At 38.9% G+C, this 25,653-nt stretch overlaps 1 protein-coding gene across 5 annotated transcripts in view; it reads right to left on the bottom strand.

Annotated features, from left to right (window-relative positions):
* LOC105480820 (renalase, FAD dependent amine oxidase) overlaps window positions 1–25,653 on the bottom strand; it is a 402,948-nt gene that overhangs the window by 83,032 nt on the left and 294,263 nt on the right. The window contains exons 7-8 of one of the 5 annotated variants that reach the window (XR_986616.3): window positions 23,980–24,309; window positions 18,160–18,175 (exon numbers count right to left, since the gene is read on the bottom strand). The exons of 1 other annotated variant lie outside the window; for it this stretch is intronic. Coding sequence is in view for 2 of the 4 variants with exons in the window: in XM_011739995.3 (XP_011738297.2) it covers window positions 18,023–18,175 (153 nt within the window). In the remaining 2 variants the exon portion in view is untranslated. Of the gene's footprint in view, window positions 1–6,643; window positions 7,700–7,761; window positions 18,176–23,979; window positions 24,310–25,653 lie in introns of those variants that run through there. 3 more of the 5 variants (XM_011740016.3, XM_011739995.3, XM_011740003.3) reach the window with 3 other exon arrangements.

The following is a 25,653-nucleotide window of genomic DNA, read 5'->3' as shown; positions in this document are numbered from 1 at the left end:
TGCTTGATCCCAGAGTTTGAGACCAGCCTGGGCAACATAGTGAGACCCCCTCTTCACCAAAGGTGGAAAAATTAGCTGAGCATGGTGGCACAAATCTATAGTCCCTGCTACCCGGGAGGCTGAGGCAAGAGGATTGCTTGAGTCTGGGATTTCAAGGCAGTGAGCTACAATCACACCACTGTGCTCCAGCTCGGGCAACAGAGCAAGACCCTGTCTCTAGAAACAAACAAAACAAATAACTAGCCTCTGTCAAGGAGTGGTTGGACTCCTGGATGAAAATACCACCAATACATACTTTAACCAGGAAGAACATAAAACTCACAAATTGGGCACATCTGAACAATAAAGTCAGACCTTCCCATTTTGAGTTAGGGTGCATTTTTCAAAAGATGGCCAATGGCACAAAGGCTCAGAAAGGAGGAAGAAGTGAGGAATAGAGAATTTCGATGTGGAAGTTGAGAAGTCATGTGATTCAGTGTCTTCTTAAAAGTCTCAGAGGCCACAGAAGGGAAGAAAGCCTGCCATGGCTGTGCTGTTCCCAGAGAAATTTTGATTTTAAATATCTTGGTAAGAAAATTAAATCCTACAGTCTTATAGGGGAGAAACATTGGTTTAAGATTTTTTTATAAACAGAAAGGTTCTGTGAATTTTGGCAGTGCTCAAAGAAGATATTCTAGATAACACTTGGTTTTATTAAAGACTTTTGAACTTCCTATGGATTCTTCTATTAAAGAATCACTAATTCGATCTCTTTTCAGACCTGCCATAGTTCTGAGTTGGGTTCTTTCAATATGTAGGCTCACTTCTGAAGGCTTCTCAATGGTGGCATTATTGGCATTTTGGGTGAACTCTCTTGTGTTAGGCAGGATAGTCCCGCCTAGACCTTTCAAGACCATTTAGCATCCCTGGCCTGTGTCCATTAAATGTCACTTGTGTTTCCCACTTCCCAGTCATTGAAAAAACGTGAAAGCTCTCCATATATTTCCAGATGCCCTCCCCACCTTCAAAGATGTGGTGCCATGCCTGGTTGGGGAAAAACAAACAAACAGACCATTCCCAATGATTAGACATGGTCAAATCATGCAATAGGACCGTGTGGGAGGTAGCTGTGGGGGGTTGACTCCATGGTCCCTGCATGCTGTATATCTCTCTCACTAGAATGACAGTTTCAAAAATGAATCAGGATGGCTTAAGCCAAAGAAGAACTTATTGATTCCTACAGATAGAAAGGCCAGGGCCAAATTCAGAGCTCAAATGATGCCATCAGGTCTCAGTTTATCTCCATCTCTTGGCTCTCCCATCCTCTGTGTTAACTTTATTCTTGACCTTCCTATGGGGACCCTGGCAGCTCTAGGCTTGCCCCACAGAGTGGCATGGCTACCAGCAGCTTTGGCTCAGATCTTTTGCTTCAAGTCCAGTGGGAAACTCTTCCAATGTTCTGAGTCCCAGTCTGACAGAATGAATTTATTTCAAGTTTATTTTACCTCTGAACCAGTTGGTGTGGCCAAGATAATATGAAGCACTGACTCACTCAGGTTTAGGGGTTTTGACCACTCCAGCACATGGTGCCTTGCCCCACCCCAGGCCACATGGACTGAGGGTAGTGAAAGGAAGCCCACTAAAATAAAATCTCTGGAAAGAAAGGCTGTTAACCCCTGATGTTAGGGGACAATCAACAAATGTTCATCAGAGTCAGAAAATTGCTGGAATCTATGATAAAGATCAGTGAAACTCAGAGGCATACCCCCTTTGGGAAGAAAGCAATATAATGCAAAACTCAGGTGCATCAAATCTTTCAGACTTCTTTGGCTACTTTTAAACATATTTGACAACCGTGAGATTGAATAAAATATTTTCCTACACAGGGATCTGGTTTGGCATTCACAAGGAGTGGATATGAATTGATACTTCTCTGAATCAAGGAGTATTTACAATGAGATTCCTGAGAATAGGTTGTCTATATGTAAATAGGGTTAGTATACTAAGCTGAGGTCCTATGCATGAAACTATTTTATTAGTCCTCCCTCCCTAATTTCATGTTTTTTCACTGCTTGCTTGATGCTTTGGCAGAAAAACCAAAGTGACAGCGATATTAGGCAGGTCTGAGCTGTCATTCTTACCCATCATCAAACTAGGGCCTGGCCTAACTGACTCCTACTGAAACAGGAGGATCCGGGTTTACAAGGTCTTGATCCATTATTTGGGTGACTTCCCCACAAGAGGCCAAAGACAGAAGTCATAGATCTCTGAGGGGCATCTAAAAAACGGTTACAGAATTGGGCAACAGGGGCCTGAGAAGTCTCCTTTATCCATGGCTTACACTGCTTTGAGGGGGCCTTAGAGGAATGCAATGTGGTCCTTCTTTAACTTGTAGCGCTGCTCTTCCTTGGACTTGATTTATGTACACAACAAAGATTTTATTTGAATATAACTTCCATGACCATAGCACAGTTTGTTATTTTATTTTATTTTATCTTTATTATTATTTTTTGAGACAGAGTCTCGCTCTGTTGCCCAGGCTGGAGTGCAGTGGTGAGATCTTGTCCCATTATAACCTCTGCCTCCTAGGTTCAAGTGATTCTCCTGTCTCAGCCTCCTGAGTAACTGGGACTCCAGGCGTGTGCTACCACGCCCAGCTTGTAGCGCAGTTTGAAATCCACTTGTCTCACCAAACTCATCATATTCCTGACAAAGTCCTGAGAAGAAGAGTCATTTCTTTAAGCCAGCTGGGAACATGAGTCTTTTAAACTTTGAGGCCCTCTTAGGTTTGGGGAGACAGATTATCTCTTTGACAAGAGAAGAGAGGAGTAAATGAAACAATGACACTTATTTCTACCTATAATCTCTGTTGATTGTCCTTTGTACTCCATGGTGAGTCTTACACCTAAGAGATGCAAATTAGACCTGTCTGCGCTCCTAGTGTGGTCAAGTGCGGTCAAGATCTCCTTCTCCTTGAGTGTCAGGTTGTGTCTCCTGGCTGCTCTCCACATCTTTTATTCTGAGGATTTAGCTGACTTGTCTCAGTCTTCAGGCCAGGCACTCTAAAGGCAATTTAGGGGACAAGTCTTGCTTGTTAGATACTGAGTCCCTTCAGCCTCAGTTGCTGTCTTGTGCCTCAGGGGTTCCTAAACTGGAAGTGGTGGCCCAGAGTTTCCTTCAGGTACTGTGACAGTGATCTGAGAAAGAAAGCTCAGCTTCCACCTGCCCACTGCCTCCCTCTGTGAGTAACTTGAGTCTGGTTCCACTCAGGATCCTCTGAGAACTCAGTTCAATACTTGTCCAATAGTAAACACTCCATAATGTTTGCCTGTTGAATCTATAATCAAAATCTCCAGTAGGAGAAGGCTCTTATATTTCTGGTTCATTTTTTTGCTAGTTGGTGGGAGAACACATTTTTCAAAATACTAATAGTTCACCACTGGACAAGAGATACATACAACCCCACTTTCCAAGTAAATGGCAAATACCTTTTTTGGGTACGTTCATATGGAAAGGGTTTCTTCACTTGAAGAAAGAATTAACAAACCCCTGTTTGGGAGGATAAAACGAGAAATTCCTTTGGGATGTCTCAGGTTTCTAGAGAACCAGGCTCTCGCAGGCTGAGGTGGCTTCCACGCTGTTCATGAACTGCTCTTGGCGGGCTGGTGGCCTGTTTGATATTCTGAGGTCTAGCAAAGATTTAGCTCTAGGGGGTCATCGAGAGGTCATGGTCTTGATCATTTCCTCTGTTATTTATCTTTGGCTTGTGGTACTGGAGCCTGCCTTTGATACAGGGCATTTCTACCACAGCTGCACAGAATCAAGCATTTCAGTGATTTGGTTTGAGGTGAAGGAGGCTTGGCTTCTAATGCTGTGAAAATGTCACTGGGTACATCTGAGACTATCTAGCTCTGTCCTTCACTGATGAGTAAATTCATTTCTGGGGGTTTACCAGTGGCACTTCCCAGACTTGGGTCAGGAAAGGAATCCTCCTGGTGAGGACAGCAGTTTTCAGTTTGAGTAATTCCTTTTTCAGTTCCTCCTGAGACATTCTTCTTGCTCTGAGCTGGAGATAAAAGCAGCACGTCTCAGGCCTCTAGGGTGGATCTCTACTTTTCAACACTGTTTATGACTCACCTGTGACTGCCCTCAATGCAGCCAAGGGGACCATTTATGCTGAATTAGCCTTTGGATTTTTCTTTTTAGTGACAGCAAAACTTCCGTGCCAGCAAACAAGTAAACCACAGGAACATCCCTTGTCTGCTCAGATCAGCAGGCTCTTGGGTTCTCAGAGAGCCTAGGAGGACTTTTCAGCTTGTCTTATGTGGGTTTGTTCACCCGTTGTGTTTCATTTTGATTTAAAACAATTGGTATCTTTCATCTGGGTTGCAAAGTATGGGTTGCATATGGTTTTGACCTGATATGAAGGGCCCAAATCAAATACCCAGCACTTGGCCTGGAAAATTGGTTGTATAAGCCCTGCTCTTGTCTTCCCCCCAACAAGCAGCCTAGCAAATGGAAGCAATGGGTCCCAGGAGTTCCTTTCTGTATGTGGCTCTAACTCTGCCACAAAGGCCAGGACAGATAGTGTGCAGTGCTCTGTCATGTCTACCAAAGAAATGATGCAACATGTGCTGGAGACTTTACCATCTGTGCGAGAGTGCAGCCCTAGGCTCAATCCAAAAGAAAAAGGAAGTGGCATTATAGCAGGGATATTCCCAGTGAGTCAAATTCCCAGAACAGCCTGTCCCTCCTCAAGGTGGTCAGTGTGCCCCAGCATCTCACCTCCAGATTTTGACTAAAACAGAACTGTTGTGTGCAGGGGTTAGACAGGACTAGAACAGTGATGTATTTTATGCATCATATTTTCTAGCAATGGTTTTCCATCTGAAACCCAGTTTACATTGTGGCCAGGGCACAGAAACAGAAGCTTTATGAAACAAGTTACTGTTTCCATGTGTCAGCATTCTAATTTTCCTTTCCTTTTCCTGTTCTTTTCTCTGTTATTTTAATTTTTTTGAAAAGCTTCTTGACTCACTAAATTACTATAACAAACCACTTATGATTCAAAGCCCATATTTTGAAAAACAACATTGCTTTAGTGTATATACGCAGCACCTTGGGAACATTTATAGAATATGGATTCTTGGATCCCTCTCCAGGGATTCTAATTCAGTCATTCCTGGGCCCAAGAATCTACGTTTTATGTTAACCTGACCTGAATGTGACCATTATGAGGGTAGGAAATGGTTTTGATCCCTAACATATCCCAAGTGCTTTAAACAAGGAACTCAGTACAGCATAGGCTCTTGGTCGTTGGTGGTTAAATAAATAAATGAAAGAAAAAGTACTGATCTTCAAATGACTCCATCCTTCAATCCCAACCGTGCCTCCCTTTGCATCTATACTGTTGTCCTTGTTTTTTAAAGATAGATACTCAAATAGTCTGTAGACCTTTGAATTGCAAAATTGCTTTGAATCTCCATGTTGGAAGCAGCCTTGAAAGTCTCCAATCTAGGGATTCTCAGGTGTAGAAACTTTGTCTCGTTGCTTCAGAATGCCTTGGGGAAGTTGAAGGCAAATACATATCCCTAGACCCCAGCCCTGGAGTTTCAATCCAGGTAGATAGGGTTCATGGCCCAGGAATCTGCATTCTATCCTCCCTCAGGTGATGCTGTGGCCCAGCCAGGGTTGAGATGCATTGTTCTTGTGACCTCTCCCCACTGTGGATCACTGTGGATGGTGGTCACCCAGCCTCTGCTGGAAACGTTTTGGGCTGGCAGAAAGAAACTCCCAGAGGTCTGCTCCACATTGGAAAGCTCTGCTTATTGAAAATTTCTTTCTGATATTAGCTTCAATCACTTTCCTACTGCTACCAGTCTTGGTTCTGTCCTCTGGAGCACCTCAATACAAGGCCAGTTGGCTGCCTGACTGCTCATTGTACAAATACAGAAAAAATATAAAGAAACAAATGAAAAATTTTCAAAATCCCACCGTCTTGAAGACCTTGAGTATTTCTTTTGGTCTTAATATATGTACACACATAAATGCATGTTATACTCACTTGATGTTTTTTAGAAATGAAAAGCATCCTGTATTCTTGACTTAGCATTACATATTGTGGGTTTGTTCTTAACATTATATCACAAAAAAATATCCCATATAGAAAAATTTGCTTTAAACCCACATTTTAAAATGACTGCATTAAATTCCACTGTTTTGATCTATTAGAATTTATTCAACCATTTCCTACTAGTGTTGATTTAGGTTATTTCCAGTTTTCCAGTGTCATAACTAATGCTTAAATAAACATATTGCAAATAAACCATTGTCTGCATCCTTGATTATTTCTGTAAGCCAGATTCCTAGATGTAAGTTATTGAGTTAGAAAACATGCTTAAAAAAACAGTTGATACATATTGCCAACTTACTATGCAAACAAGATGTGAAAAATTTTACTTCTACCAATCATTTTAATCCCTGATTAGAATTTAGTCATTCAAAAAAAAAAAGATGCCAATTTGATAGGTTAAAAATTACATTTCATTATAGTTTTGAATTTGTATACTTTTTGTTTACTCATAAGACAGAACATGATTTTAAATATAAACACACATACATAAACATACATATGTACACATTTTGATTACTCATGAGGCAAAATATGTTCATATATATTTGTGTGTGTGTATTTTTTCCCATTTGTTTTGGCATTTCCATTAAACAGGGTGTTAAAAGAAAAAGAAATAGATTGAGTCTATTTTTCTGCTAGAGAGAGGGGCCTCATGCTTCTTGTTGATTTGCAAATGCCCTTCTCCTCTTTGTAAGTATAAGAAATATCAACTTCTTTATTTATTGTGGTAAATATACATAACATAAAAGTGATGATTTTAACCATATTTAAATGTGCAGTTCTGTGGCATTAAGTACATTCACACTGTTGAGCACCCATCACCATCATCCATCTCCAGAACTTTTTACCTTCCCAAACTAAAACTGACCCACTAGACACTCCCTCTCCATTGCCCCCTTCTCCCAGCCCTTGGCAACCACCATTCTATTTTCTGTCTCTATGAAGCTGACTGCTCTAGATTCCTCATACAAGTGGAATTATGTAATATTATTTTTTTGTGATAGGCTTATTTCACTTTGCATAATGACTTTACGTTTTATCCATATTGCAGCACATCAGAATTTCCTTCCCTATTAAGGCTAAATAATAGTCCATTGTATGTTTATACCACATTTTATTTATCTACTCATCTATCCATGGACACTGGCATTGCTCGCACCTTTTGGCTGTTGTGAATAAAGCTGCTATGAACATTGGTGTACAAATGTCAGTTCAAGTCCCTACTTTCACTTCTTTTGGATAGATAGACATCTAGATGTGGAATTGCAGATCATATGGCAATTCTATATTTCATTTTTAAAGAAATTGCCATATCATTTTCCATAGTAGCTACATCATTTTACATTCCCACCAGCACTGCACAAGGGAATCCAGTATCTCCACATCCTTGCCAACATTTATCTTCTGTTTTGCTTTTAAATAATAGCTATCCTAAAAGCTGTGAAGTGGTATCCTATGGTTCCTTTAAAAAAAAATCAAATAAAATCTGACTGTGTGCTCTAATTTCCAGGAAGTCATATGGGAAATCCAGTGGCCGTCATCCAGGGGCTCTTCCCACATCCTAGAATCACACCAGCACTTGGTACCCGAAAATCAAAGGAATAGCCTTCAACCCCAGTGCCACCCACCACAACGGCCTCTGACATCTTGTCTACACTAATAGTGGTTCTTTGCTTTCACGGAACATATATAGACTTGGAATGGGGAGGGTTCTGGCTCTATAGGTGGTCTTGCTAACTTTTTGAGGAACTGCCACTGAGCAGGACCCCCCAATTTTACATCTTTATCCCAACCTTGTCCCACTTATTTTAGTTATAAAAAATTCTACCAGTTGGCTTTAAAATACTCTGCATAATTGTTATCTTCTGTTAATTTTCAAGTTATTATTTAAAACATATAGATATATAAAAATTAGCATATTCCTTTGAACGCAGGTCTCGGTTTTATACATTTTAACATTTTGCCTTATAAAAACTCTTGCACAAGGGTAAAAAGAGAAATGTGCAAACATATTTATTGCAACAATGTTGCAGTAGTAAAAATTTGGAGCAATCTAATGTCTATCAATGGGGAAATGGACAAATAAACTGATATATTCATAAAATGGAAGAGTGTACAGTAGTAAAAATCAATGGAATATATCTATGTATATTGACATGGAAAAATACTAAAAATACAACACTGGGGAATAAAGTTCTAAATACATACAATATGCTATAAAATTAAAAACACACAGAACATTACCATAATTTATGGATACATACATATGATGTCAAAGTAGGAAAATATGGTGGTGTTACTACAATTAAAAAGGCATGTAAGCTGGGCACGATGGCTCACATCTGTAATCCTAGCACTTTGGGAGGTTGAGGCAAGAAGATCACTTGACAGGAGGAGTTTGAGTCTTACTTGGGCAACATAGTAGTAACTCATCAGTACCAAAAAAAAAAAAAAAAAAAATTAGCCAGATGTAGGGGTGTGTGCCTGTAGTCCCAGCTATTTGGGAGGCTGAGGCAGGAGGATCCCTTGAGCCCAGGAAGTTGAGGTGCTGTGAGCCATGATCAGGTCACTATATTCCAGCTTAGATGACAGAGCAAGACACTGTCTCTAAAAACAACAAAAAAACCCACAAAACATATGAATAATAAAAAACAAAAAATAAAATAGATGGACTTTAGCTCTATCTGTATCATTTTTAACTCTTAAAAAATTGAGCCAAAATTTTAACTTCTGTTGTTTTCTCTACTTCAAGGACACACTTTTATTATAAATTGTTGTATATGTATTTTTCTTAACTGGTCTGTAATCTTTTAGTTTCGTTTTCTAAGAGCTTTAAAATATAATCAAGTAGACTTGTTTCTTTATGATTTCTTTTGTTAATTTATAGAACTTCTTTTGCAACCTAGAAATAGGTTAAATATTTATCTATATTTTCTTCTATATGGTTTTTGGGGAGGCATGTATTATATATTTGTTTATATTTATCCCTTAATTCATCTGGAAATTATAGTAACGTATGGTAGAATCAAGTTTGATTTTTTGCTAAAACTAAATACCTTGCCAATTTGCCTCAAATTATTTGTTAAATAATCATTGCTTTTGTATTGATTGGTTTTGTATTGATTCAGTTATCACATTAAGGGGCTGTTTTATAGTTATTATTTCCATTGATTTGTATCAATTCCTGAATCAACAGTAAACTGCTTATTTATCTAATTTTATCATATGTCATAACAGCAGATAAAAGTGCCATTTTGCAGGAAGGTACTTACTACCTTCTTGCTCAAATTTGTTAGTTATTTTTACCTGTTAATTTGTTTCCAGATGGACTTAAAATTATTTTTTCAGGTTAACGAAATCCCACTGTGATTTTGTGCAACCTATAAATTAATCAGGGGATAATGGAAAAAATTCATAATATTTGCTATTTCCCTCTAGGGACGTGGTATATCCTCCCTTATTCAAATGTTTCAAAATATCATTCCATAAAATTTTGGAAATATTTCCTTGCATAAATTCTGGATCCTAAAGATAGTCCTTTGTTGATTATAAATCATGCTACTATAAAGACACATGTACATGTATGTTTATTGCAGCACTATTTACAATAGTAAAGATCTGGAACCAACCCAAATGTTCATCAATGATAGACTGGATTAAGAAAATGTGGCAAATATACACTATGGAATACTATGCAGCCATAAAAAAGGATAATTTCATGTCCTTTGCAGGGACATGGATGAAGCTGGAAACTGTCATTCTCAGAAACTATCACAAGGACAAAAAACTAAACACCTCATGTTCTCACTCATAGGGAGGAACTGAACAATGAAAGAACACTTGGACACAGGGCAGGGAGCATCGCATACTGGGGGGCCTGCCAGGGGGTTGAGGGTTAGGGGAGGGATAGCATTGGGAGAAATGCCTAATGTGGATGACGAGTTGATGGGTGCAGCAAACCAACATGGCACATGTATACCTATGTAACAAATCTGTACGTTGTGCGCATGTACCCTAGAACTTAAAGTATAATAAAAAAAAATAAAATAAAAGATAGTCCTTTGTATTCTGTTTTTTGTTAACAATATTATATATAAGATATATTTGCTTTGATTATTTTGGCATACAGAAGAGTTATTAACCTTTGAATGTTTGTAATTCAGCCACTCTATTTCTCATCAATCTAAAAGTTGGTGCACTTGAGTTTTCTAGGAGTATAATCATATTCACACAATTTGTAACCACTTTGTCTTCTGTTTCCCAACATTCACACCTCTTAAATATTTTCCATGCCTTAATGCATACCCTAGAAATTTTAGAATATTGATGTAAGAATCTTTGACTTCTCCCTAATTTAAAATAGATGGTGCTAGTGATTTATTCTTAATTGTAATGTTTGTTATAGTTTTAAAATAGAAGTCCTTATTCCTTTAAGGTAGTATCCCCTGTTTCTGAATTTATCATAATGTTTTAGCAGCAATGTATATTAAAGTTTGCCAAAGTTAACTTTTAACAAATTTCAGCAGATTTGTCAACAAATTTCAGCATCTATTGAAATAATGATGAAGTTTTTATTGTTTCAAGTATTAACATTTCTTAGTATTAATAGTTAAAATGGTTTATTTAGTGAGTGGGTTTCCTGATTTTAGGCACATAATTAATGGGTTTCCTGCTTCTAGGCAAATTATTGTAGCTCTTTCCTGTAATATAGAGCTAATTCTTAGAGTGCTGTTCAGCCATGATGGTGAACATCTCAATTTCTCAATTAGGTGACACTTGCCAATTTTTTTTTCCTCCACAATGGTCTCTGTATCACTAACATTCAATTTTCTGACAGTCTTTTGGTTCACAGAAAATAGTTTATTTTCCAAAGGACAAATAAACATGGCTTATTGTAATGGTTAAAATATATGGTGCAAGTTTGAGGTTGGCAACTGTCTTGCAGAAGTGGGTGCAACTAACTCTAGGCCTAACTCTTGCCACCTTTAGAGCAATTCAATTTAAAAATTATCGAAAAAATAAGAATGTCAGTCAATAATCCTGCTTGCATGTCATTGGTAGGTGATAAAACCACAATAACAGAATACACTGCTACAGGAGCTATATTGATTGTTTGCCCAAGGACAGCAGCATTCCCCACCTCTCTCCCAGGCTAGCACACACATGTGCATACACAACACACCAACTACACAGAGATGGCCCATTTTAAGTACTGTATTTCTAATGGTAGAGCCACTCTCCCGCCTTCCCCTCACCTCTTCCAAAATACAATGGGATGTAGTATAAAGTGAGGACTTTCTGAAATCACCTAATGACTTTGAATAGAAACCACCTAAAGAAAATATAGATACTGTTGTAATTATTGCCTCTGTTAAGGACGAGGTTAGTACATTTTTGCTCTATGGGATAATTCTGTGTCAGCAAGATTTTCCTTTGGCACTTACTAATGTTAGAATCAAAAAGTTAATTAGTCAAATTCATTCATTCATTCTTTGGATCAACAGATATTTACTGAGTAACTCCTACGTGCCAGGTCCCGCTTTTGTGGCTATTGCAGTTTTGGCAGCAAGTAGATATTGAACAAGTAAGTACACATGGGATAAGTATCACAAGAGTGGGGAGACTAGATCAGCTGGGGGAGAACACAGTGCCATGAAAGGTCTGCGAAAGAGCACAGCCACAAACCATACACAGCATTTATTCATTCAAGAGTAAGACTTTTTGAAGAGGCCAACCTTACAGTAGCACTTAAGTACAGTCACCAGTGAGCTCTACAAATACTGAAGTGGCTTCCTAGCTAGATCTAAAGCTACCTATGGATGCAGTGATGGCTATCAAAGGGGATTATTTTCCTAAGTCATATTCTACTATTATAATAGTAATAATAATGGCCAGCATTTATGGAGTGTTTTCTCTACACAGGACGCAAAGCTTACACTTTGCATGTACATACCATAACCCTCAGAATAATCCTACAGTAGGTGAAATTGTATCCACATTTCATAGACGAGGGCCCTGCGGCTCAGAGACAAAGAAATTGGACCAAGATCATACATCTAGTAAGTGGCAGATTCAGGATGTCACCGACCCCACCAGGAATTGAACTCTTTAAAATGAAGGCCAGGGACAGGAAATGAATCTGCATACTTAGCCAAACACTTAGGAGTGTGAAATAACTCACCCCTAGTTTTTGCAGTGTTTCGGAGATTCACTAATCTTCAGCAGAATCCAATCCAAGCATGCAATTCTTTGCATTCAGCACAAATGGTTGCTAAGAGAAAAGACAACGTTCTTGCAGAGAATGCTTCTATTTTATACTATCACTACTCCTGATAATGACCTTTCCTAGTGTTTTTCCAGGACTACATTAGAGCAAACCACCTTTTCCCCAGGTAAGTTGTCTACTTACTCACTGTAGCTGGAAAAGAGAAAGTGGCCCAGAACTGGTCACCAGGAGACACTGCTATTCTGTCTCATGGTTTTGAAGCAACCTAGAGCTTTTAAGCTTCTGGGTTTAACCATGTTTTGCTATCAATCCACTAACCCTCATGCTTTGCTATCAATCCATTAACTCTCCTTATCATCAATTCTTCTGTGTCCTATGTAAATATAGAGGAAACTGGCCTTCACAGAGGCCTCAGAGGCACCAGGTTAAACTCTTCCTCCCCTCTCCTCTCTCGTCCTCCCCACTTTATGATCAACATCATCACTGTTATTATTTATTAAGTACTTACTGTGTATCCAGCATTCTCTTAAGGTTTTATGTAAACGTAAGCCTCACAACAATCTTATGAGGTAGTTATCATTAACTCATTTTGCCGATGATAAAGGAAGCTAAGTGAGATTGTGTAACTGCACAAGGTCACACAATGAGAGGCAAACTTTAGATTAAAGTGCAGATCTAACTGCAGATGATGTGTTCTTAACTGCAAAGTTACAGGCTTGCCTTAAGGGATTTACAACGTGGCATAGGATCAAGGAACAATGGACCAGATGTGTGGATCAAAGATAAGACCATATTTACATAAAGTGATAGGTTTAAGATTTAGAGGTTCTCCTTGGACCCCTGAGTGTCTACAGACAGATGTGTGGGGGGAGGGGTTGAACCTAAAACAGGGGTCAGTAAACATTTTCTTAAAGGACCACATAGTAACTATTTTAGATTTTGCAGGCCATATGGTCTCTGTCAAAAACACTTATCTCTACTGTTGTAGTGCAAAACAGTCACAGGTAATACACAAATGAATGGGTGAGGCTGTGTTCCAATAAAACTTTATTTACAAAAACAAGCAGCTGGTGAGCAGGCATTAAATGGCATGCAAATTCTATGTGCTCATATGCATAGTTGTCTTTGTTGTTATTATTAGGAGAACCATGGCTTTCTATAGCTTCTTAAACAGGTTCAACATCCAAGATGGTTAAGAACTGGTCTAAATGGTTTCTAAACCTCTCTAAGCTTAGCTATTCCACAGGGTTCCATAATTCATCTAGCCTTTTACAACCCCTTAGAGATTCTTTCTCCTTAGCAGGCTCTTTTGTGGGATTCTGCTGCGAACTGTTGAGTGGACAACAATTACTGTCTATTGAGAAGGAAACATGAATCATATTATCATTCAACCTTCCTTGGTTTACCTGGTCAGATGATACTGGCTAAAACACAAATATATTCCAGACTGAAATACAGCAGTTTGGTCCTGCATCAGATTGTCTGATGTTTGCGGAGGCTTTTGTCTCCTGCCAGAGACCTCTTTCTCTGTTCTGCTGAGCTTTCTGCAGTAAGAACTCACTTGTGCTGACCACACTAATATGCAGTTTGGATTCTGAAGTCAGCCAGGTCGACCCAGGTATGGTGTGGAGGGGAGGGATATTGCTGGATGTATTTGACTGAGGCTTCTCTGTATTTGTTCAGGGATCTTTTCTCCCCAAAGGAAACATTTCTCTTAGGATTCCCTGGCTTCACGAATTAGAGCATCTTATTCACTGCCTGTGACCTTGTCAACATGTGTCAACAGGTACCTCTACTCTGCCTCCCACTCCAGGGGTCTTGTCTTCTCCTAAGTAGAATCTCTGGGTAGGGATTGCTGATTATATTCCATTGTGTCCACTAGAGAGCCTGGTACCAGGCTTTGCACACATATGACAAGAAGAGTAAAGAATTGGTGTAAGGAAACCATACAAGTCATGTTTTAGTTTATTAGCACTGAGATCCCTGAAAGCTATGGCCAGTTTTAAATTCTTGCATCATTTTCGAAAATCAATATAAGGGTTGTCCAATCAACTTGAATAACAAACAGGATCATCCCTCTGGGATGGCTTCCAGCTTTAAATTTTAAGAACAGCCACAACAAAACCCTGATATATTAAAACCTGGAAGCACAAATACTACGAATGATAAGGTGATTGCATTCATATTCCAGGTTTTTCTGAGAATGTAGGCATAGGAGAAGAGGCAGGAAAAAGAAATAGAAGGGGAGGAAGAAATGGCAGAAACTGGAAGAAAAGAAGAGAGCAAAACAAGGGGAACAAAGAAACAAAGAGGAATCAGATGGAAAGTGAGTCTGTACTGTAACCAGCTACTGCTGGGTTGAAATTCAGTGTCATTAGCATGCAGCTATTTCTCACAGCAAGTACCCCCCAAAGAAGGAAATAAACCAGCAAATGAAAGTAACAGGAGTATAAATCACTTAGCCAGTACTTATGGAGACTTTATCCCATATTAGACTCCTGTATATATCACATCAGGATTAGTGTTAAGTCTCTGAAATGAAACATCAATAAGAAGACCACACGGTGCGGACTGTACCCCCAACTAATATTTCAGTTCAGTTTTAATTATCATGTTCATCTGGCAGCAGCATGGTGCCTGTAAATAGAAATGGGTCATGAGGGGCTTGGGCTCTTGTCCTGGAATATCATTACATGACCTTGGTTGGCCAAGTTCTGTGCCTTGGTTTCCTCATTTGTAAAATGTAAATGAGAATCCTCTGCTCTGCTTATTTCACAGAGGTGTTAGAAGGATGAAAAGTGAAAATACACACACACACACACACACACACACACACACACACACACAGAGACACGCTTGGATGAGTATAAAATGCCAGAAAAATGTAAAATTGACCCTGTTCTCTTCAGTTAACAAGGTAGTGGGGAGGCGGGGGGTGGGGACCATGGCATTTTGCACAGAAGGCTTGGTGACTCAATGAAGTATCTTCCTCCCCCCACCCTCCCCCAGTAATATCTGGTCTGGGATTATTGCTGCTTTCTCAATGTTTTTAGACATACTTTTCTCCTTCAGAAATGCCAAAGGTGAAAAATACTATTTCACTGCTATAATTTGTCACCCTCGCTGCCTGAGCAAGACGTGCATAGACAGTTTAGTAATTAAGCTTTTCAACACTGCATCATGAAGTTTTATTCTGGCAAAGGCTATATTTATCAGCTAACAAGTATTAAATCACCCCACTGCTCACGCCGTTTCTCACTTGAATACGCTCCTTTCAAAACAGAACAGCTTTCCTTGGCTGGCTTGATTAATAAAAGTTCTTGTTTGGAAATACTGTGATGATGTGTGGCCCCGTGGGGCTAGCATACATACACCTTGGCCACTGTTCTACCTGGTGCTGACTCCGATCTCCCAGGGGAGTTTGATACTGTAGCCCTGTGTCTCTCAGAGCATCCTGGCCAGCTGAATTTTCTGGCCCTCTGGGATGGCTTCCTGGAGGAGATATTTCTACCATTTCATTTCTAATGGGGAAGAAGTGAAAGAAAATCTAAATGTAAAATAAGTTTTCAAAATAATTAAAATAGCAAAGAAACAATGATCTACATATTAAGTAGGGTTTTTCCTCATATTGCCATAGTCTTATAAAAACAGATGAAGAATTAGAAAGAATAGATATTAAAAGTCATTAGTAATGGCTTAGAGGAGTACCCTCTCCAAGCAACCCATCCCAGCTTTACAAATCCTTTCCCCCGCTCCTTTGGAGGACATAAATTCATAAAATAAATATAGCATTGTTTTTAAAGGCTCAGGGTGCTTTCAGTCAAATGGCTCTAGAATTATATTTGTTAAAAACAAAATAGTTAATTTGAATGAACTTTCTACCATATTTTAAGGGTAAATATGGTAGAATATGGAAAAAGAAAATGTGGTACATACATACCATGGAATATTATGCACCCATAAAAAAAAATGAGATCCTGTCCTTGGCAGGAACATGGATGGAGCTGGAGGCCATTATCTTTAGGAAACTAATGCGGAACATAAAACCAAATACCACATGTTCTCACTTACAAGAGGGAGCTAAATGATAAGAACATATGGACACACAGAGGGGACAACAGAAAGTGGGGCCTACCTGAGAGTAGAGGGTGCAAGGGAGGAGAGGATCAGGAAAAATAACAAATGGGTATTAGGCCTAACTCCTGGGTGACAAAATAATCTATACAACACATCCCTGTGACACAAGTTTACCTCTATAACAAACCTATATATGTATCCCTACATTTAAAATTTTGAAAATATAAATAAAGACAAATGTTAGTCAAATATGGGCCAAAATAACAAAAAGTCACTCTTTTTCATCATTTCATAGAGACTACAAATTTCCTTCTTCCTCTCCCTGCTTTCAAAATAAGTGACATTAATCACATGTTGGCATTTAAGTTTTTCGCCAATTTATTGCTAAGAGGAAACATACAATAATATGCTATATGGTCATAAAACCCACTTTGCAGCCATAGAAGCAAGTTCTGCCTGTGCCTGTATATGTATATGTATGATAGTGGACATGTAAGTGTGAAACTTTAAACACTATTAGAGTAAGAAGTCTTTTGTTGAACTTTTGTTAGTTTGAGAGGCTGCAATAATTTTTCCCCTTTCAAAACACTGGAATAGAACTCATCATTTTGCTTTCCAAATTAGCAACAGGTAGCTGGTTTGGAAGGCTGGAGATTGATTTTTCTCCAGCTAGCAAGTCATGGGGACAGGTCACTGAAGCATGTGGGTGATATGCTGAACCACCAACTTGGCAAATATTGAACTATTTTAAGTGCATCTATTTTATGGTTCAGTAAATTTTTTGTTGTGTTAAATTCATTAAACTTGACACAGTCTAAATGCCACAGCACATACTGGAGAGCCCATAAAGTAACAGCACCAGCCATAAAAGATAGCAAAAGGTAAGGATCGATGTATTTTCTCTCTGTTTCTATTTAATTTTCATCTTTCATATTAAGACTGGGATTTGTTTTAAAGTTAAAAAGTACTGTGTGGCTGGGAAAATCAACTGGAATCTTATTATTTTCTGAAAATCTGAAGGAAGGTCTCTTTGTCAGTCAAGTTGCCTTCCACGCTAAGATGATGACATATATGACCTACAATTCAGGATCACTTAATAACTTGGGGGATAAATAAGAAATAAGAATTACATTATGTTACTCACATTTTGGAAAAATCTTGTTTTGTATAATTTGCAAAAATATTGATTCAAGGACACATCTGAAGACTTAAGATGGGGCCTTGATAATGTGATTATTCTTTATTCAGAATTGAAATTTTCATAAGGATAATCAAGTTTTTGGCACATAAACTGTTATCGTGATTAAATGCAATTTTTTTGAGAGAGTCGTTTGTTATTTTTTAAGTACCACTTTTCCTCCAACAAGGAGTAGTCAAAGCAATTCAGAAAAGTAGGGAAGGTGCAAGGTGCGAAGAATTTCCATTCTAGCATGGGTTGTAACTATTAAAATTACAAAATTGATTTTATACTCCACATGAAAAATGACAATAAGTGAGGAACAATTTTCCAGTAATTTTTCTTAACAAAATAGAAAACAAAATAATCAATAACAGAAAATTGTGAAAATAAAAACCCAGTGTACATGTAGAGAATAAGGATATAAGCACTAAATGTAATTCTTTAGAGCTTCCAGAATACATAGGGCAGAAGTGATGCAGCCATCAAAGTTGGACTGAGTAAATCCATCCCCTCCACATGCAAGGAAAGGTTTGTGATGCAGAGTCATTTGGCCAGGACAGTTGGCAGCAGCATTTGTAACCTGAAAAAGTAAAAAGAAGACTGCAATTGACATTCTGCGCTCTATTGTGCTGTCATGGCAACACCCACCTGGAAAAGGCTAGTCTACCTGGAGAAATCAAGATTTCTCACAAGAAGCACCAGAAAAAACAAACAAACAAAAAATGCACACACAAGAAATAAAAAACAAACCAAGACTCACTAAACTCCCCCCAACCCCAGTTCAAGTGTTTATATTTATATTCATAAATGTTTAAATTTTCAGTTATTAGATAAGATAATCAGAAGTGGGTTGAACTTCAAAATTAGTAGGGCCTATGGTCTGAATGTTTATCCCCCTCAAATTCATATGTTGAAGTCCTAACCCGAGGTGATGGTATTAGAAGGTGGGGCATTTGGGGAGGTGATTAGGTCATGGGCAAAGTCCTCATGAATGGAATTAGTGCTCCTTATCAAACAGGCCCAAGGAAGCTTGTTGGTCCTTTCCACCATGTGAGGACACAGCCAGAGGTGCCATCTATGAGAAAGGGGGCTCTCACCAGACACTGGATCTGCCAGTGCCTTGATCTTGCACTTCCCAGACCTCAGAACTGTGAGAAAGACATTTCTGTTTATTAGCCACCCAGTCTATGGTATTTTGCTATAGTGGCCCAAATTAACCAAGACATCCTTCTTCAGTTTCTCTCCACCATTCCTCACCCCATGGTTCTTTCTTCCTCACATATTTCCTGAGCGCTGTTCTGGCCCAGGCCCCATGTTGAGCACTGGAAGCAGGAGAATTTTAAAATTTCACAACCTTGTCCTTAAGGAACTTTCAGTCCTGAGAGGAAGACTGACCCCAAAGCAGTCTTTTTTAACAGCTTTTTATTTTCATATCTGAACGTATGAAAAAAGGCACAGAGATTGTTTTCTGGAGAAAATAATCTCAAAATTTGGATGGATGATGGCTAATAAGCATTTGCAGTAAGGAGAATGAGTGGGAGGTGAATGCAGTTATGTTGGACACTGAGATGACTTGCCCACTGAAGCACCAAAAACCCTCTAAAAAACCAGAATATGAAAACTTGCTGTAATGGCCATCTGCTTGGGACTGCTTCACTGTACAACTTCAGGGGGCTCCATCCACATGGATGACAATATGACAGTTCTGGTCTCTCCTATACAATGTTTTCACGGATAGTAATAGAGTAAGGCCCATGAGGATTCACTTATCTGAAAATCAGGAAAAAAAATCAAGAAATGTAATAAATGCTATTTAAATTATGGTGCTGAGATCTTTGTTCTAGATAGGCTGAGTCAGTATATTCCCTTACAGTTTTTTTTTTTTTTCTTCTTCTAGAGATAGGGTCTTGCTCTATTGTCTAGGCTGAAGTGCTGTGGCATGATCATAGCTCACTGTACTCTTGAACTCCTGGGCCAAGAGATTCTCCTGCCTTAGCTTCCTGGTAGCTAGGACTGTAAATGCACACCACCATGCCTGGCTAATTAAAAAAATTTTTTTAGAGATGGGGTCTCACTATGTTGTCCAGGCTGGTCTTCAACTCCTGGTCTCAAGCTATTCTCCTGTCTTGGCTTACCAAAGTGTTGAGATTACAGGCATAAGCCACCATGCCTGGCTTACAGAGCCTACAGTTTTCTTAAAGCAGAAAAACTTTGCCATAGATATTTTTTATGTATATGTTATATTCGCTTTTTAAATAGGGATGGTACTATTATTTCCCTGTTGAACCTCTAAAGACATGGGCCTCTGTAGACCTGTGTCACTCAGATATAAACATGAAATATTAAGAGCATCCTCTCACTTTTCTGGAGGTCTCTTACAGCAACATCATCTATCACAAACATAACTGATAATCTTGAAATCAGCAGACAAGATCTTTGAGTGGCTAAAATAGGCAGTACATAGTACAGTCACTTAAGCGCAGACTTGATTATTTAATTAGAGCTTCTAACCTTCTTTAGATAGAATTTTATCAAGTTGGATTATTTAATTTGTCAGTAAAACACTACAGGAGGAAGAAAATGGCTAGGATCCTAGATATTAGTTATTTCAGAATGTGATAACCAATAGTCTAATAGCAAGGGATATGTATTAGTTCATTCTCACACTGCTATTAAGAACTTCCCTGAGACTGGGTAATTTATAAAGAAAAGAGGTTTAATTGACTCACAGTTCCAAATGGCTGAGGAGGCCTTGAGAAACTTATAATCACAGCGGAAGGGGAAGCAGACACGTCTTACATGGTGGCAGGCAAGAGAGAGAGTGTGTGAAGGAGGAACTGTCAAACACTTATAAAACTGCCAGATCTCATGAAAACTCACTCACTATCATGAGAACAGAATGGGGGAAACTGCCGACATGATGCAATCACCTCCCACCAGGTCCCTCCCTTAACACATGGGGATTATGGGGATTACAGTTCAAGATGAGACTTGGATGGGGCCACAGAGTGAAACCATGTCGGGATGCTATATAAAAACTCAAAACCCAGAAAAGACTGGAAAGAATCCTGGCAGTCTGGGTCAATTTAAAGGAGAGGCAAATAACTTTCTGGCTCTTAACAGGAGCTGAGGGCATCAGTTATTAGCTGTCTTACAATCATTAATGTTCACCATGATGGCCCCAGCTTTCAAGAAGCAGTTCTAATATGCATAAAGTATTCATTGCTAGCATTTCTTGAATGCCTACTGCCTATCAAATGTTGTATATGCACACCTCATTTAATTCACATAGCAACCCTATGAGGTGGTTACTATTGTTCTTATTTTATACATAAGAAAGTTGAGGCTCAGAAAGATTACTACTTGCCCAAAGATGGAAAGTCAGTAGATAAAGAAACAGGGATTCGAACAGAGCAGGCTGACTCCAGAACTTACATTTCCAGCACTTTCAGAAATATTTCCATAAAGACTCGATTAAGTAAAACGAAACAAAAATTTTTGATTTTTGTTTTGACTTGGATTTAATTTTTGACTTAGCTTTAGGCATCTGGAAAATTCACATCAATAGAATAACTCATTCATACATATTCATATCTATACATATATGTGTGTGTCTATGTATAATTTGCACATACATAAATCTCCATTTGTGGTAAAATTTTGATACATTCCTGTTGACATCCCTGTATAGATAAACTGTGGCACTATTAAACATTGCACAAGTATTAACCAGGAAGGAGTTTAAGGAAAAGGGTTTTGCCCGGTCATGAGCCGGTAATTTATTGGTGCTGTGTAATTTAATTTGATGAGTGGTAAAACGCAGATGCCAGATCACATGGCTGGAAAACTGGGCCACTGATTAGCCAGTCGGCAGTTTGGATGAAATCAATCTCACTGTATTTAGGTGGAATCACCCATTTTGCAATTACCCAATAGGGAAAATATGAAAACATGGAGCGTGTATTGGCAAGCTCCTTCACCCATGTAAAGTAAGAGCCCTGCAGTGGAGGAGCACATAATTGTCAAAGCCACAATCTCACAATAATGCAGCCTTTGGCTATGCTTTCAGCCACAGTGAGGAACCACAGCTCAATGACTGTGTTTAAGAGAGATGTCAGGGCTGAAACAACCCCTTGCAAATCCAGGTTGCTTTGGCTCACATGTGTGCCAGGGATGGTCAGAAAGAACTCTTGCCTGCTATAGAGTAGCAAATGCAATGTTTCTACAAACTTAGGTGATAACTGGACTGGGTATACAAATAAAGCTGAAGAAGTGGTTTTATTTCTAAGCAATTTCAACCCATGTCAATGTCTTTTGTTATATAAAATGCAAACGCCTAAGCCCCACATGGAGAGCTCTTCATAACCAGGATCTTACTTTCATTCAAATCTCACCTCGTGCCACTTCTCTCACCTTTGTCACCCTTGTCCTTGTCCCTTCTCTTGCCTTTGTCCTATCTATATTCAAACTCAGGTTCTTCTTCTTGTACTTCTGTGGCTTGGAACAAACCATTTTGCTGGGTGGTGTTGCATCATCCTCCTCTTTGCTGACAAGTAAATTGCTCATCCTTCAAGACTCAGTATAAACATCACCTGCTCTGAGGCATTCTTGCTCAGCCAGGCAAGGTCAGTGCCTTTTCAGCATGTTATTTCTATCTATTATATTACTTGCTATTTTGCACTGTAATGATGTCCATGCCTGTCTCCTCCCCTCCTAGACTGCAAGCTTCTAAGAATAGGGGCTCTGACTCACTGATCTTTGTATCCAAGGCTGAGAACAGTGCCTGGATCATATTAAAGTGTGCAATAAATGTTTATTGAGTTAAAAGATATTGTACACAGTTGATCAAATGAAGGTCTTGACAGAAAACCTACACAAAAAGTGTTATTCAGAGGCTCCCCATATAGCTGAGGAGAAGCTCAAATGGAGGAACTATTGTATTTAGAAGATTCTTAATAATGATGAATGAAGGGATGTCCTCTGGCCTCAGACCGTGCACTGCTTTAATGACTGTCTCCTGTCATGTATTAAGTTGAACCACACAAACCTGCTGATTCTGTAGGTCAAAAATGGTAAAATATTGTCAATTTGTATATGGTTCAGCCTAATAGTTTCTTTGTACCATGATTACTAATTGTAAAAGTTCACACAAAAAAGTGCTTTTGGTGTGAAAATGAAATTAAAGATGAAAAGAAAGAGGTAGGCAGACAAGGAGGCTAAGTATTTCTTATCAAAATGACAGTTGATTATTAGCAAAATAATTCAAATAATGTCCATTCTTCCTTTTATATCTATGCTAAAGCTACAGTGCGTCCTTGGACTAGGAAACATTTACCCATAGAGAACAGTCATTTGTTTGGCCTATAGAGTGGCTTTATTTTAGGCTGACCTATTCAGCCATCCAGCCCATAATTTGGTTACTTAAAGAAACCTTTCTGAAATATGGCAACAGGTGACACTCAAGAGGGTAGGCAAGAATTAAGGTTTTATAAATTCTAATTCTAGATGTGCAACTAATGCGATCAGGGAGCTTGGACAATGAATAATGAAATTTTTGCTGCTACGTTTCCTAACTTATACCATGAATGCAAATTATACCACATTTCATTGAATTTAAGGCACCATAAAACACAACAATATTTTATGTACCAATGAGAAAGAAATTTATACTTAATAGAAAAGTTCTTTCGGATTTGTCTATGTGTATCTTTTGCAAACATAAAAAGGAAATAAAAGAGAAATACATTGGTTAAGCCCTTCTAAAGACTCGCATTTAGAGATGGACTTCTCTGAACCACTCTTTAACTCAGACATGCTGATGTCTGATATCCATGCACTTCCCTATTCAGTCTGTCCTCTGTGCTGTCTAAAACACTGGCGATGTGGCATTTCTTACAAGGATATTCCACTGAATTATTTTTTCTAGGGTTTTCTTCTGAGCTGCTGACACTGTTCTGCAAGTATGGATTATGCTTTTTTCTCTTCATTGGGAAAGAAAGGTTTTCAGACAGTAACAAGACTCATATTCTTTCCTCAAATTGTTCTTAAATAATTTGTTAGTTTAAATATCAAGAAGTTACAGCTGCCCACTCCAAGAGCACCAGAAATAACCAAGTTCACACATGTGAAAACTACATCTTGACTGTCTCCTGGTGTACACTGATGGGGTGGCATCTTATAGTTGAAGAAATACGGCAAGTATTAAGTAGGGTGATGGGAGAGGGATGGTAAATACTCCACAGTTTCTCAATGCACAACAAGTCAAAATATAATGAATGGTAGGATCCTTTAAGCAGTGCTTTTTCAGTTAAGTAGCATTGTTGGTGTTAGGACTTCTAATGTCTTTAGCATTGCTGGTTTAAACACTCCATTTTCTCAGCTCACCCCAAATGAGCAGCCTCAGGTGAAACTGACAGAGATATACTGGTTATCTAAGAATCCATTTGTTCATTTTCAAAGGTAAATGTACCAATTCCAGAACCAAGTCTGGTTGTCTTCCCAGATCATTCATCTTGCTGGGCAAATTTCCCCAACTGTATCATAGATTATGGGGGTGACACAGGTGCAGCAACTCCTGACAGATATCACTAATCAGTCGTGGCAGTCTTTCCAGGAAGCCCAGCAGGGCCTCAGCATCCTTCTCCCTTCGGTGCCTCAGGCAGCCACCACCAGTCAATTGGAGTTGGCACTTGAGAGGAATTCTATATACCAACCCTGGATTAGAAGATTACAGAAGAAACACATAATTAGAAATAAGGGAACTAAATATTCTTTACTGTTTCTTTCTCTCCTTTCCCATTAAGTTACAATAGCTTGATGCATTGCCTTTCTCCAAACCAGAGACACTTCAATGCCAAGAAACAGATCACATCAGGAGCCATTTCCTCTAGATGCTGCTGCAAACCCAATTACAATTCCTTCTAATAACCTTCTAAGACCCCTGTCCAGGACACTACCCTTCTCTGGGTCACACAGGTGCTTTGGCTGCTGTGTGAAAATAAACTACAGGCGTTTTAGCTACAACCATAGTTCTACAAAATTGTATGCTAAAAATATCAGGGCTTGTGGAAAAAACAGAGTTGGGGGCAGATGACTCAAAGCCTATGGAACTTTGAGCCAAGCACTAACAAAACCAATAAACATTATAGTAAAGTGGCTAGTACAGTTAACATTCTCCCAGCCTCTGCATCTAGCTAAAGTGATACACTCTTTGCAGCCTAGATCCTGGGGCTTGTGTTTCTCCTTTGAGATATGGGTCTTGGCGACAGTTGCTTCTAAAGTAGACCTTTTTGAGCTAAATTGAAAGTATGATCTAGGATCATATTTCATCTGCCTTTTTCATCAGTCTGTCATGTTAATATAGGGGAAATATCTTTGTGGTTTCACCATCTGGACTTCCACTTTTGCTGAAGAGCTTAACGTGGTAGAAAACCAGCAGTTCTTTGAGCCATTGGAACAGCCACTATTTGCACTAAAGGAAAGCACGTTTGTAGATTTTAAGTTTTTATTCCTGAGACCTTCATATTTAGAAAGGCTTTATGCTTGCCCATAAGAAAAGTTACTCCAATTACTTCAAAATATAAATGAGTTTGAAACCAATATGAGTCTCCTGATATTGATCTCTTATTTCTCAACCACATACAAGGTGATTCACATTAAAACACACACACACACACACACACACACACACACACACACACACACACACACACAAACCCTAGTTGCAAAGACTGTAGATAATTTTACCACTTTCTTATGTTACATTACCTTCCTGCAGGTCACTTTAATAAGCTTTGGGTATGCATAAGCCTTGACAGCAGATGGAGATACCTAAGCCATCACTTGTATTTTGATACTCACACTGCATCTTTTAATAACAATTTTCGGCCGAGCGCAGTGGCTCAGACCTGTAATCCCAGCACTTTGGGAGGCTGAGACAGGTGGATCATGAGGTCAGGAGATTGAGACCATTCTGGCCAACATGGTGAAACCCCGTCTCTACTAAAAAAAAGAAAAAGAAAAAAAAAAAAGAAAAAAATACAAAAATTAGCAGGGCAT

Source organism: Macaca nemestrina, chromosome 9 (assembly GCF_043159975.1).
Source record: "Macaca nemestrina isolate mMacNem1 chromosome 9, mMacNem.hap1, whole genome shotgun sequence".
In the NCBI taxonomy this organism is placed as follows: Eukaryota; Metazoa; Chordata; class Mammalia; order Primates; family Cercopithecidae; genus Macaca; species Macaca nemestrina.
The sequence above is the reverse complement of the archived record's forward strand: the minus strand, read 5'-3'. Positions and strand labels throughout refer to the sequence as shown.